This window comes from Castanea sativa, chromosome 5 (assembly GCF_040712315.1).
Source record: "Castanea sativa cultivar Marrone di Chiusa Pesio chromosome 5, ASM4071231v1".
Taxonomy (NCBI): Eukaryota; Viridiplantae; Streptophyta; class Magnoliopsida; order Fagales; family Fagaceae; genus Castanea; species Castanea sativa.
The window spans coordinates 60,812,102-60,824,028 of NC_134017.1; the positions used below are offsets into that span (position 1 = coordinate 60,812,102).

The 11,927-nt window shown below is 34.8% G+C and overlaps 1 protein-coding gene across 1 annotated transcript; it reads right to left on the bottom strand.

The window, feature by feature from the left end:
* Window positions 1–1,586: 1,586 nt before the first annotated feature.
* Window positions 1,587–5,846, bottom strand: LOC142635988 (berberine bridge enzyme-like 21). Its single transcript, XM_075810038.1, has 2 exons — window positions 4,133–5,846; window positions 1,587–1,744 (listed from the first exon to the last, which is right to left on the bottom strand). Exons 1-2 carry the CDS (start codon window positions 5,751–5,753, stop codon window positions 1,602–1,604), a joined length of 1,764 nt encoding a protein of 587 aa, XP_075666153.1. The 5' UTR covers window positions 5,754–5,846; the 3' UTR covers window positions 1,587–1,601.
* Window positions 5,847–11,927: the final 6,081 nt, after the last annotated feature.

Consider the following 11,927-nt stretch of genomic DNA (forward strand, 5'->3'; position numbering starts at 1 on the left):
GGGAATGATAGAGAATATGAGTTTTGGGCTGGATATTGGGTTGGGCTTTAGGCATGTGTGTATTAGGCCCACTTATCCAATCAATCATAATATTTTATTATTTTATTTTTGAGTCAGTAAGTCTGTATATAGTAGTTATCTTTGAAATAATGTCTCAGTTTTAAGTTACATATAATTTCATAGTCCCTCATTCATGGAAAAGAACTTTTAAAAAAAACTCTCCCAAAGAGAACAATTTTGTGCATTCATTTAAGTCAAAGAGAGAGAAAAAGACATAGAGTAGTATGCAGAACATGAACCTAGAGTGCTTCTTCTTTGTGCTATAGGTCATTTTATCTTGAGAGTTAGACGTTCGTGAGTCTCAAAGTACCATAGATTGTGTGAGGGACAAATTGTGTCAAACACAAGACTTGATTTAAATTATTCATCCTTCACGCATTTAATTTGTGAGTTTTTAATTATATTGCAAATTTCTTTTTATATAAGCCGTATCTATTTATTGGTTTGGCCTATCACATCATTTTTGTGTTATTACTTATAATTAAATCTGTATGTTGTTCCTTTTTACTTAATCACAAAGTAAATTGTTGAAATATATACAACAAAAAAAAAACTTAATAAAAAATTTATAACTATTAGTTATTGTGAGCTGCTAGTAGTAGTAGATCACTGTAGCCAATTGCCAAATTTTTTTGGACAAAATTTAGCTTCAAATTTGGTTGTAACTTTAGGCTACAACCTTACTTAATATCTCTTTATTAGAAGCGAATTTTGACAAATCCACTATTGGATTACATCTGCATCTTATATCCCCCATGCTTGCAAAATTAAAAAAAAAAAAAATCAATAGCTATGTCATCAATAAATTGTTTAAATTCCAAGTTTTTGTAGTTTAAAATTATGCATAAAATATTAGCTTATAGATCAAATAGTAAATAATATTTGATTGATACTAAATTTGACATGTATATTAAGAGAGTAAAGAACATACAATTCGACGATTAGATTTTTAAAATATGCATTAATTTTTATTTTATTGAGTAAGGTTGTAGCTAAACTTTGTCCATTTAAAAAAAAAAAATATATATATAGCACCATTGATGGAGCAAGGTTTTAGTGTTTGGAACTATAAAAATAGCATTTAAGTTATGTTACATGCTTTGTTGTGAATGCTCGTCACACAATCTTCACTATTAGATATAAGATTTAAAGTCTTAAAAATGAAAAGGATTCTATCTAGTTTGCTTGAAATGAAGGGATAACTAGTCATTCCTTCTTTTACAATTCAAATGGTGTTTATGGATGGAAATCAATACAAGAACTTTTGATGGCATTCAACAGCCTCATGGCCCTCATCACATTTGGGATTTTTGTAATTTTCGAATAAAGATTTTAGGTGTCACTTGCGTGTGTACTCCCTCGATTCCTATTCCTTTTCTATATAAAGAAAGTTATATAAATTTCTTTTTCGCTTTCAAAACAATAACATACATTTTTTTTTTTTTGGCTTTAAAAATAAAAACAAACAAATAAAAGAACAGCTTGTTATACGAAGTAAACATTACATATAATTCAGTACATCTAAGGAGGGCTTGTAGTATTTACGACCAAAAGTTCATCCTCTGAAGTTGAAGATCCCACGCAAGGAGCAGGTACATCAGGCCTCCCATTAGTTTCTCCAGTGACAGGATAGATGTCAACAATCTGGTCACGCCTGAGTGGACTCCTGCAGTCGGCAAGAGAACTGAAAGATTAACCTTAACACAAAAAAAAAAAAAAAAAAAAAATGAAACACTATTAAAGAAAGTATAGCTTGTATAGGATTCCAGGCACGAGTTGACTTGTCTATGGCATCTATTTCTAGGAAAATGAGAGCCATTCTCTAACAGGCTAATGAGAGATCAGAACCCCAATAGCTTCAACACTTTTCCTCAAAAGCATAAGCACTACCCATCCATCCAAAAAGGGGAGGTAGAAAAGCTAAGAAAGTCAAGTAAAGAAGCTCTGGCTAGAGAGTGGAAAGGAGAAGTTAGTGATAATGGGAGATAATTGGGTACTATTACTACATGGTGTGGATTTCTGCTCAAACCCCACATGACTTTGGATGGGTTAAATGTGCCCAATTGGAAATAAAAACGACAAAATGAACACCTTTCTCTTAGTTAAGGATATCATTACTAAGAAATGGAGGAGAGATCAACTGCAGGATGTATGGATGATAATCACCAGATAGCAGAGTCATGGCACTATATTTCTTCTTGTTAAAAAGTCCACGCTTGCATCTCCACTTGTATTTTCAATGGATTTTAATTTTAATTTTTTGAAAGGCTCTATAGCATGGAAATCCAATTCAAGGACATTTCAGTGAAGCTCTTGCGTACCTTAAGGAAGGCATATGCTTCGAAAAATTTAAGTTCAATACCGACTGGAACTGGAGTTCCAGGGGTCAGTCACAGATTTTGTGTAAGTGAAGGGTTGAAGGAAAACTGGAAAAGCCCGAGTCTGATATAGAATACCAAAGATCAACAGCAGTAAGCTATGTTAGCACTTGGCCTATGACCTATGAGTTAAATATCATTTCTTGGTGTTTCTAAAGGAGACGTCCAATGTTCAAAACTCCTCTCCTCTACTTAAAATGTATATATAAACTACGTTAGCAACCCCCCACCCATAGAATATAAAAAACATCTTGTTTAGAAATTGAGTTAAATCCCCTCTCCTGAATAGAAGATCCCCCCCAACCCACACCTCCCCCCCCCCCCCCCCTTCTTCAGGATTAAAATCAAACATGCAGAATGCAATGAATACATAAAGCGATTAAACGCAATAATGAAGATCAAAAAAACATCTGCCAATGAGTTCCATTGTCATTAGATTGATAAACATCTGCCCATGAGTTGTAATGAAAATGACAACAACCTTCTGCCCACAAAAGATAGGAGTTAAACATGGACTCAATACCCAAACAATAGCAGGGAAATATCCAAAATTTTGACATATCATTCACAATATGACATATTTTGGCTGGGACATAGAAGCATAAACCGGAATATTGCTGGTTGGAGTTTATTAGATGCAGTTTCTGTATGGAAATGAATACTCATAAAATTGAAGACAGGCATTTGAACCCTGCTTTATGGTATTGTATGAATGTATAAAAAGGATATTGAGCTAGATGAGCATGCTGAGACAAAATAGTCAAAAAGATTAATAACATCAGTTATGTAACTTCTTAATTCCAGTTTCTGCCATTTAAATCTCTAGAGGTAGGGAGAGAGCCAGAATTGGACTCATGATATTACTTCAACTGAAAAATAAAACAGAAAGTAAGGACTTTTTTTTTTTATTTTTTTTGAGAAAAGAAAGCAAGGACTTGATGAGGGAGAAACTAAAGTGGGTCCTGATTGTCACTAAGTCAAGATCTATTAAATTAAGTAGGTAAGGGGCACTGGTCGTCATACCTTACTTAACCGTGTCCCAAAGAATAAATCCACCATTGATTTTTCCATGCAATTACAATTCAATGATTGCCTCCTAATTTTTACCTTTATTTTTAATCTCTTTACTATGTACCAAGTGGCAAAAAGTGAAAGAAATGCATATTGCGACTTCAAGCATTCTAAACTGACGGCCAAGCTATAAACTGTTCTGACAATCGACATGATGGAAAAGACATTCCTCACCAGCTTCCATTTCAATTTGTAACAATATTAAGCAAAATTCAGAAAGAATCTTTAGTTCTTTTGTGTTGTAAACAGAACTATTTCATCCAAATCAACCATGCTATTGATAGTGACTAAGAGATAGCCAGCAACTTGATTTGAATGCTAATAAAAGTCATCCTTAAAGACAGACCACCGTCTATCACGCAAGTGTTGTATGTGCTCCAAATGACCACGTTCAAGTAAAAGGGATTGATACAAATCATACCTCATAATAAGGAGGGTAAAAACCACAAAGAAAACAGCAAATTTCAGCTTGACAATTTATTACAAATACATACTTCAAATTTTCACTAAACTATCCTAACTACTAGAGGGAACAATGTAACACAATTCATCTGAATTATGCTGAAAAGGCCAATAATACAGTAATCTGTGTGACAATAAAGTTTCCTAACCCTATGCCTTACTTGGATTAGTAGGAATGCTCTGTTCATTCCTGAAGAAATTATGTGGATCAACTGCAGTCTTCACCTTCACCAACCTATGGAAGTTGTCATTGAAGTACTTGACCCCATAAACTTCTCCTTCTTCATAGCTGTTCTTATCATTGTTGTTCGTACCAATGTCAAGGTCCCTATAGTTGAGAAATGCACTTCTTGGGTTCTTGGACACAAATGGAGTCATGTAACTATAAAGCCTCCTTATCTGAGCTGTGTAGTTCTTTTCTAACTCAATTCCCTCTTCATCCCAATTCATAGAGTACTGGATTTTAAACAAATTTCCTGCACGGTGTGGAAAAGCAGTAGCAGAAGCAGGGATCTCATTCATTTTTCCGCCATACGGATTGAAAACCAACCCGGTTTTCCCAAGCTCGATCATCTTCTTCCATAACCATTCCAACCCATCTTTCGAAATTGGGGTCTGCACATAATCCGATTTCCTCTTCAAGAAATTCGCCGAGTCAGGATTTCTATCAAGCAACACAGCCGGGGATGTCCCATTGTCGTAATTAGCCCACCAAACAACAGAGTCAACCCAACTCATTTCCATCACACCTTCCTTCTTCATACCCAATTCAGGAAAATCCTTATCCAACAATGCCACAAGTTCCCCAGCATTTCCAAGAAACATTGTCAAAATTGAGATTCTAATAGTCTTCTCCCCCTTATTCACTTTAGAACTCACAGGCTGTATCAACATCCTCATCCAAAGGTTGTCATCTGTAGTAGGAGCAACCTGTTGCCACTTATAGACAATGTCAGTAACATTCTCCTCTTCATCTAAACTCCTTTCAATACGAAAAACCGAAACAGTTTCCGGTACCGGAATCAACTTAATTTTGTAAGAAAGTATAACTCCAAAACTTGCTCCTCCTCCTCCTCTAATAGCCCAAAACAAATCTTCCCCCATTGACTCCTTATCAAGAATCTTTCCATTCACATCAACTAGCTTTGCATCAAGAACATGATCCACCGACAACCCATGTTTACGCAACATACTGCCGTACCCTCCACCACTTAAGTGGCCACCGACACCAACAGTGGGACAAAGACCAGCAGGGAAGCCGAGAACTTTACTCTTCTCCCAAATTCTATAGTAAAGTTCTCCAAGTGTGGCTCCAGATTCAACCCAAGCGGTTTGTTCCTGAAGATTGATGGTGATGGATCGAAGATTGAACATGTCTAGGATTATAAATGGGACATCTGAGATGTAAGAAATACCCTCATAGTCATGGCCGCCACTTCGGATTTTGAGTTGAAGCCCAATGTTTTTGGTGCAAATCACTGTGGCTTGGACATGGGATTCTTGTGTTGGGGTCACAATGATTGTGGGTTTTGGAGTGGTTGAAGTGTTGAACCGGGAGTTTCTAATGTAGGCTCGAAGTACGGTTGTGAAGGAAGGGTTTGTTTGAGAGTAGACTATATTTGAAACTTGGTCTGGTTGGTTGGTTTGGTTTGATAGGCATTGGACAAAGGTTTCATAGACAGAATCTGAGGCAGAGACATGAAGAGGAATAAGGAGAACAAGAAAGAGAGGAATCATGAGTGCCTGCATAGAAAGACTTACCAAAGAGTGTGATTTTCTCATTGGTAACAAACTGTGAAAACTGTTTTTGTGTTTTTGAGTTTGAGATGTAGGCTTTATTGACAAGAATTGTTTGGGTCTGGTATGTCTGTGTGCTCTATTTGACTATGTAAAACGCCGAGCTTCTTCGCTCTTGCCCATTAACCGCCCAAAATTTTGACTGGAAAAATCGGTGGAAATTTAACATTCGTTTGGCAAGTCAGCACTTTTTTAGTCTTTGATACTGTTTTGCTTTTGCAATTCTTTTAGATGGAACACTATTCTTCATTCATAAATTTTTTTTTTAAAAAAAGGGAACAATATTTGGGTGATTGATTCATACATAATAATTGTGTACACCCCCCTCGACAAAAAATAATTGTGTACATATATTGACCAAAAAAAAAAAAAAAAGAATATTTAACAAATAGTTTTGATATATGTTATTGAGGAAGATTGTTACTTAAAAAAAGAAGCTATAAATACTTGTCAATTTTTTTGAGAAAAAAACAGTGCTTGTCAATTTAATTGGTATGAAGAAGTATTGTTAAATTATTTATTTATATATATAATGTTGCTAGGCAAAAAATGAGGATAACATTAAGATTTTGGGTTTGATTTGATGGTGTTTGGACCACCCTAAACTTCAACCAATTGAAAAATTGGAAATTGTCGGAAACTGTTTGGCGTAGTTTCCTTAATCTCACGGTATCGGCTTGTGGATAACGACAACCATGTCCATATGTCGGTCGAAGTTCTATTATTTGTGCAAGTGGTTCGAAAACATGTGACTTTTATTTCGGTGGCCTAACCATGATTAAATATTTGGGTCCTCGGTTTTTAGGTATTATTCACGAAGACCAGATAGTGGCTTCATTGCCATGGACTAATTTATTAAGCATCCACTGAAGGAAAAATCTATTCTTCAATTTTAAAGTTCTTCATATTCTTTGTTGTTGACAATGTCTTTCCAACTTCGTGAGCCAACGAAATAGAAGTTTAACTATATATTATTGGGGAAAAAATCCTAGTCCCTCAAGGTCTATCTGTGAATTAAAATATATAACTACTAAGTAATAGCAATATTATGGAAACAAAAAATTCAACAAACACCACATAAACACAACCATACAAGAATACCAAATTTTACGTGGAAAACCCTCCAGGGTAGTTGAAAAAATCACGAGACAGCTCCGAAAAATATTCACTATCAAATAGAGATTACAACTATTAAGTTTATGCTAAACTCGAGTCCATAATAAATTGGATATACAACAAATAAATCTCAAGGAGTAAATACAATCTCACCATAAAATCAGTAGCAAAATCTTCCTCTGAATACTTCAACTCTCTATGGTTGTAACACTCAAAAACTCTATGAGAACTCTACTAATTTATCTTCTTTGTGTGTAACTTGAGCAAAGAAAAATGTTCCCCTTTTTTTTTTTTCACTTTCTCACACTCTCACTGTGTTTCTCTCTATTTCTTCACACGGACTGCTCTTTAAATGGCTGAATATCTCTTTATGTTTTTGCTCACTCAATGGAACTCACACACACTGCTTCAGCCCTTACACAGTGTGCTTCTCTCTTAATCACACTCCATGGTCGAATGGCCTTTCTTTTCTTTTCCTTCTTTTCTCCTCAGCGTGTGGGACACGCTTGCTCAGCTTTGCATCAAACCAAAAGCTGACTTTGAAAGCTTGAGGAAGCAAGCTCATTAATTGAGTTTTGACAAGGCATGTGGGCTGGAATCCAAGGGTGTCACATGCACCCAACATATATCACCTCTTTCAATTCTGCTTCATATGCTTTATCTTTTGAGTAATTATAAGAGCATTGCCCATTGGGTTCATCTCCATTTTTGTAAAAAACAAATAATTCAAAAAACTAGAAGCAAAAATAAATGGGAAAAAAAAAAAACCCTTTTTGCTCTCGGCCATTAAAGTAGGAAATGGTTAATATTTTTGAAATATGATACACAGCCGCATGGAGAAATGTTAGAATACAATTTTCCCTTTTTGGGCCCAACTTTAGAGAAGGTGTTTGGTATCAATTATTAAATGATAACATGTCAGTAGAATTAAAAATCAATAAGTATGAGATATGTCTACAAAAAATGACTACCTACAAACAAATGAAAGATATATGTTAATGGGTAGCTATTTTGTCATTTGATACTAATAATATGGTATTATATGATAGAAATTACTTTTTCCAACTTTGGAGTAAGGAGCTTGGTAACTAAGGGAAACAAGCATGTAAGTCCACTTACCAGTTATATATTTAGAACCTTGAATTCCGTGATGCAAATGCTTGAATGATGGTTAAGCATACTTGTTTAATACCATGATTGTGACTTGCTGCCTTGTTGATACTCATTGCCCTTTGATGTGTTTATTGCCTTGTTTCATATAAAGTATGATGTTATATGTATGATGGAAATATGCCATGAATGTGTTGAGATGGATAATGAATATTGTATGTATGATTAGATGAATGCTAGGAAGTGTGTGGATGCCATGTTTAGGTGTATGTTAGTATGCTTGTGCTTGCGTAATATGATCTTATGCTACTACCTTGTTATAGCATGATGTGATATACTATGTTGAATGTTAGATGCATTTTAGGGTAGATTGTGTGTGTGTACACGCATAAAATAATTTATTAGAGGACCTTTTGATGAAATTAGGATTTGGAACACATTGAGTAGAGGTTGACCCATGGGTCGGGCAGGGTTGGGTGCTTGACACCTTCCCGTCCTTACACCTAAACTCCGAACACATGCTCTGTTGTCATCTCCATACCTAAACTCTGAACGCATGCTCTAGTAAGATCAGTCCTTCAAATAAGGGCGCTATGCATATGGTTCCTAAATCTAATCTAGGTGGTGACTCCATTTTCACCATCCACCTAGTCCCTTCGACTGAAGGGTATTTCCTAATGGATGCGAAACCCATTGAGGGTGCTTGCGCTGGCAGTGGTGACTTCACTGGGGATAGTGAAGTTTGACTTCAATGTGTCCATCTCCTAAATCTAACATAGGCCTTTCTAATATGGTTTTGTACACACTTTAACTTGGTTCTTTATCCTTTTTGCCATGGTTGGAGGTGATAGGGAAAGTGAAGGCTCCATTCGGGCCAAGACATTCCAAAGTTCACCCCATCGACTTACAATCTATGCCATTGCCTATGATGGGCTTTGAGTACGTTAAATGTTTGCCCACCAATCCATATGGGGTTCATTTAGGCCTAGGTTGGAGCATGACCCATCTAGTTATGAGTGACCTACTGATCTATTTTTTTAGTTTTAAGGAGCTTACCCACACATAAAGAGACCCTAGATCCTATAAAAAGATGGTACATTTTTTATATCTCTTGTTTGTTCAGCCTTATATCTTTTAATAACCTAATTCTAAAGGACAAATAAAGATTCAAATTGGTAGGATGACCTAAACATTATGGCATACCCTAAGATTTTGGGATGAAAAGAAAAGAAGTATCTCACTTATAAGGGGCTTATCCCAAAGCCCAAATGTGTTTCTTAACTTGAAAGGTTCATAGGAGCATAGTGCGATATCTCGAGAATTGTAGCTCCAAATTGCATGTGGCTAGAGCTTATGAAAACTAGATATCTAGACCTTTTTTGAAACACCAAGTTTTAAGAAAACTAAGCTCCCAAAAAGCTCTAAACAGCAGCTCAAAAACAGGGCTAGAAAGAGGAAAAATCGAAAAATAAAAAAATAGGAAAAAGAGTGGATAACAATTAAATAAGGTGAGGTGGCGAGGTCCCACAGGTATGCCACAAAAGACCTTCATAGAGGAAGGGTAATGTAGCTTCTACCATAGCTTCACTCCCCTTGCTCTTTTATGTTGTAAATACATTCTCCATCTATACAAATCATTACTTTTCATGCACATTATTTTCCTTGCACCTTTAATTTGTGTTCTTTATTTCATGTCATTTAAATTTATGTCTTTTATTTTCTTTACTTTATGTTATTTATCTTTCCTTGCACCCTTACTTTATGTCATTTAAATTCATATATCAAGGTAAGTGATATTAGTTCCTTGAAGTAAGCATATATCCATATCTAGATAAACCATATAGCTCTTCCCAAACTAAGTTTGGGTTAAGAAGAGAAATTGTATAATGCACAATACAAATTATACAAACAAAAGGTGCTAAAGCAATCTACCATTGGATGATTTCCTACCTTACTTTCTTGTTGTATCTTCAACTATATGTTTATTTTTGTGATATCGCACTTATTGGTAAGAATGTAAGCCAATTAAGTACTTGTTTTTTCCTCTTTGCAATTTAAGAGTCTTTTGGACACACATACACGTGCGTGCGCGCACACACACACATATATATGAATTTGTAAAAAGCCTAATAAATTTAAAAATTAATAAAATTAATTTCATATTTTTTAATATTTGTATTTGTATAGAAAAATGTTTATGATTAAAAGATTATTCTCTTGTTTGTATTTATGGTTATGTTTATGTTTATATATATTTTTTATTTATATATATTATTTTCTTTGGAAAAATAATTTTTTTTATAATTAAATAATTACAATGGGGAGGGGGCATTTGAACCCTACACATCATGGAGACATTAGGAGGTACCAATTAGTTGAGCTTACAAGGCTCTTGGCCTTAGAAAAATAATTCTAAACCTGATAGACGTAAAACATTTTGAGTTTTTTGAATTGTATACGGAAAGAACACTAGTTGTAATATAATATATGCCAAGGTTAATTTAGCCAATTAAGAATAATCTTTTTAGTATTTACAAAGTAACCGTTGCTCAAGTGGATAAAAATAAAAATTCAATTTAATGAAAATTAATAAATACCCTTTTGGAAATTGGTGCAAAATATAAACTCATCAAATTTAATGAAAGTGTCTTAAATATGCTCCATTGTTGTTGGAATGGAAGATGAATTTCTGTTCATTTATTTAGATCATCATTCCTAGTGTCTTTAATTGCTTAGTTTGGGGGGCTTATATTTATACACAATCTTTCCTACCACCATTTAGGTCAAAGAATTCTTAGAAACTTTTGTAAACAAATGAAATTGTCTTCCATGATATATAAATTCTACTCCTTTCCTCATCGTTCACCTTTTAGTACAACTCATGTGTGACTTCTTTATGATTTATTTCAACCCATTACTTTTAATCTTCCACATCATGCATAAACATGTTGGCAAGCACCCAGTGCGGAATAACATCTGTGTGTGTATATATCTTATGTATTTTTAATAAGTCATGTTAATTCAAATATATATTTTTTTTTGATGAGAAACATGAAATTTCATTCAACTGAAATTGAAATACAATAGAGAAGCAAATCCAACATTACAAACAGAGATCAACGAGAATCAGGTGCTCAACAGGACTTGGGATTAACCTTTTCCAAATCTGAGAAACACTAGAATTCCTAGCTACTCTTGCAAGGTTGTGAGCAACTTTGTTGCCTTCCCTTTTTCAGATGATGAAAAGAACACCAGTTGAAGGAAGAAGAAATGTCCCTAATATTCTGGATGATGTGCCCAAACTCACCACCAAAGACCCCATCATTAATTGCTTGAATAATGGACAAGGCATCAACTTTACAAATTGCGTGAGAGACTCCCATTTCTGCATCAAGGAAAACACCTTCTTGCGTGGCAACAGCTTCTGATATTTCAGTAGGAAATATTGCTGGGATGACTTTCTTTAAAGCAACTAGAATTTCGCCCTAGCAACCACAGATAAACACAGCAATACAAGAATTCCTTCCATCATCAGATGCAGCGGCATCAATATTAATTTTGAAGAAACCATATGGAGGAGCTTTGCATTTGGACAGAGGGGGGGCCTGAGGTACAAACGGAAGTGAACAGGCAGATTTGAACTCAGCCAAGACGCTGCTTGCCAATTCCCGTGCTTGAATTGGAGGGAAACCAGAATCCTCGTAGGTTGCTTGGTTACAGTTCCACCAAATATTGAAATAATGAATTTCACATTTTTAAATTTTTTTATTTGTAATAGCAAAGAAAAGTTTATGAATAATTTTTTTTGTTTTTTTTGTTTTTTTTGTTTTTGTCTTGAGTGTATGTATAGCATGTTTGTGTTTAGGTTTATGTTCATGTTCATGTTTTTGTTACATTGCTTAAATGTTATTTAAATAAACAATGGATTGCAGA